Below are 2,088 nucleotides of genomic sequence, written 5' to 3'. Positions count from 1 at the left end.
GAGGTTTATTCTTTGGGGATGCCAATCTCCAATGCATGTGTTGGATGCTAAGCAATAGCGAGGGGAGAAGGCCAAAGAAAATAGTTGAGAAACTCTCTCCAATGTTGGTGGAAATTGCGGTGAAAACTCATGTAAGGGAGGGTGGTGACAACCATCAACTCATCCTCATGGAGGCACAGGTTCAAGCTTGATAGGCCAACCAACAATAGGTAATTCGTCCTATTTTTAACTCATTATGATTTTTCAACTTTTCTAATGATTTACCTTCTATTTGGCGATTACTAGTATGTAGTTCTTAAAGCATAGTTGGGGTGAGCATTGGTTTTGGTATTCATGTCTCTTTGTCCTTGTTGGAACGTACTTGGAGTCCATTATTTGCGTCCCCTCACACGCTCCATCTCATAATAAGTTGATACAAACTCCCCCAAAAGATTGAGTTTTCTTTGGCTTTAGTTTTATTTAGTTCTCTATGTTACATCCCCCCTAGATTCTGGCAATTTGGGTGATATTTATATTGATTCCTGGTAACCCAATGTGACATGCCATGAAAGAATATGTGCTACTGTTGGGGGTCTAGTGGAAGAGGTCCTCGGGGCCAACCATGACCCCAAGCCCAAGCTCAAGATGCAACATCCATTTTTCACTCTTCCACTCCTCTAGAAATCAAAGAGGAAATTTATGAACTTGAAGCCTTGACCATTAATGAACACCAATCCTACTCATAATATTAAATTCAAGCTAAAGTAGCCAATTTGGTTCCTAAACTTAAACATAGAAGGGAATATAGAGTCAATATTTAGACTGTATCACCCTCGACCGGAAAATAAAGGCACTCTTAGGTATGGTCCTGAAGGAAAAACATAAATACCACAACGATATAATATCTCTCATAAATGAAATCCAACATGTTCAATGCCATCAACGCTCTTGTCTTGGAAGTTTGGATGCTCAACTTGCTTACATAAAAGGCAATCTTTACTGTGGTCTGAAATACTAGTGGGAACTAGTGCTAAGGATTTGGCCTCGATTACTTCATTCGATTCATGATGTTATATTTAGCCACTCGGTGCATGTCTTTCACTTTTAGTAGTTTAGTTGATTTTAATTGGCATAGACTTAGGAATGCTAGTTGTTGACATTTTGATAAATATAGAGTATTGTCCAACATCAATAGTATTGATTTCCCTTGACGCAAAATGTGCCTAGATGTAGGCATAGCATAAAAAATATTATAAGCTTTTTGAGAAAATACGATTTCACATTAACTAAAAAAACAAAATACAATAAAGTTATAAAATAGGATACTTAGGATTGTTTTTGCTCTTAACATAGAGTGAACATATATTAAAATAATATTTTAATCTTAACATGGTTGGAATCCAACAAATGAAAACTAAGACGGATGTTAAGGGACAGGAGGAGATGCAGCTCACCCAATCTCGCAACCGTTTAAATCGGAAACTCTAGAAAGTGGGCCTCTCCATTTCTGAATATTGTCAGAGCTGTAGCATGGCTTATGTTCACCAGTTTTAGGATCAAGTGTAGTTTTCTTTGCAAGGTCTCGCAGGGCATCATCGTACGCTCCGGCTTTGACATTATGACAGACCACTGAAGGTTGAACCTTGTAAAAAACTAGAAGAATGGCTTTCCCTGACTCTACCATGAGCACAAGTTCATCCAAGCACCACCAAGATTCAGCATACCTTGGTGAAAAGATTGCAATGTGAACAGACGCACTATGGATAGCCTCCCTTATCTGGCAAGAATTTTTTTGTCCCTTCTCCATCTCTTCCTTGTCGAAAAACACTCTCACTAATCCATTGGAAGTAATGCATCGGTACAGATATCTGGCGACCATTTTACCATCCAGACTGCGGTGATTAATAAACAGATCCCAAGGAGTTACAAGAAGTCGAGGCAGAAGAGGAGGCCATGGAAGACGAAGCAGCAGAACCTTGAGTAGATATAGTTAGATTTTCCATTGATACTGAAATATGGAAATGTATGAATTGATCAACTGTATAATAAGATGCAAAGCTTCGATGGAATTCAAAATTTAAAAATGCAGTGGACACGTTGAGTAATGAT

The 2,088-nt window shown here is 38.5% G+C and overlaps 1 protein-coding gene across 1 annotated transcript; it reads right to left on the bottom strand.

The window, feature by feature from the left end:
• Positions 1 to 1,429: 1,429 nt before the first annotated feature.
• LOC149242971 (putative 2' cyclic ADP-D-ribose synthase BdTIR) lies at positions 1,430 to 1,858 on the bottom strand. The gene has a single exon (XM_089371082.1). The coding sequence runs from the start codon at positions 1,856 to 1,858 to the stop codon at positions 1,430 to 1,432; it is 429 nt and encodes a 142-aa protein (XP_089227208.1).
• Positions 1,859 to 2,088: the final 230 nt, after the last annotated feature.

Source organism: Pinus tabuliformis, chromosome 8, assembly GCF_031772625.1.
Source record: "Pinus tabuliformis cultivar Carrire ecotype Pingquan chromosome 8, CPIR1, whole genome shotgun sequence".
NCBI lineage: Eukaryota > Viridiplantae > Streptophyta > Pinopsida > Pinales > Pinaceae > Pinus > Pinus tabuliformis.
The sequence above is the reverse complement of the archived record's forward strand: the minus strand, read 5'-3'. Positions and strand labels throughout refer to the sequence as shown.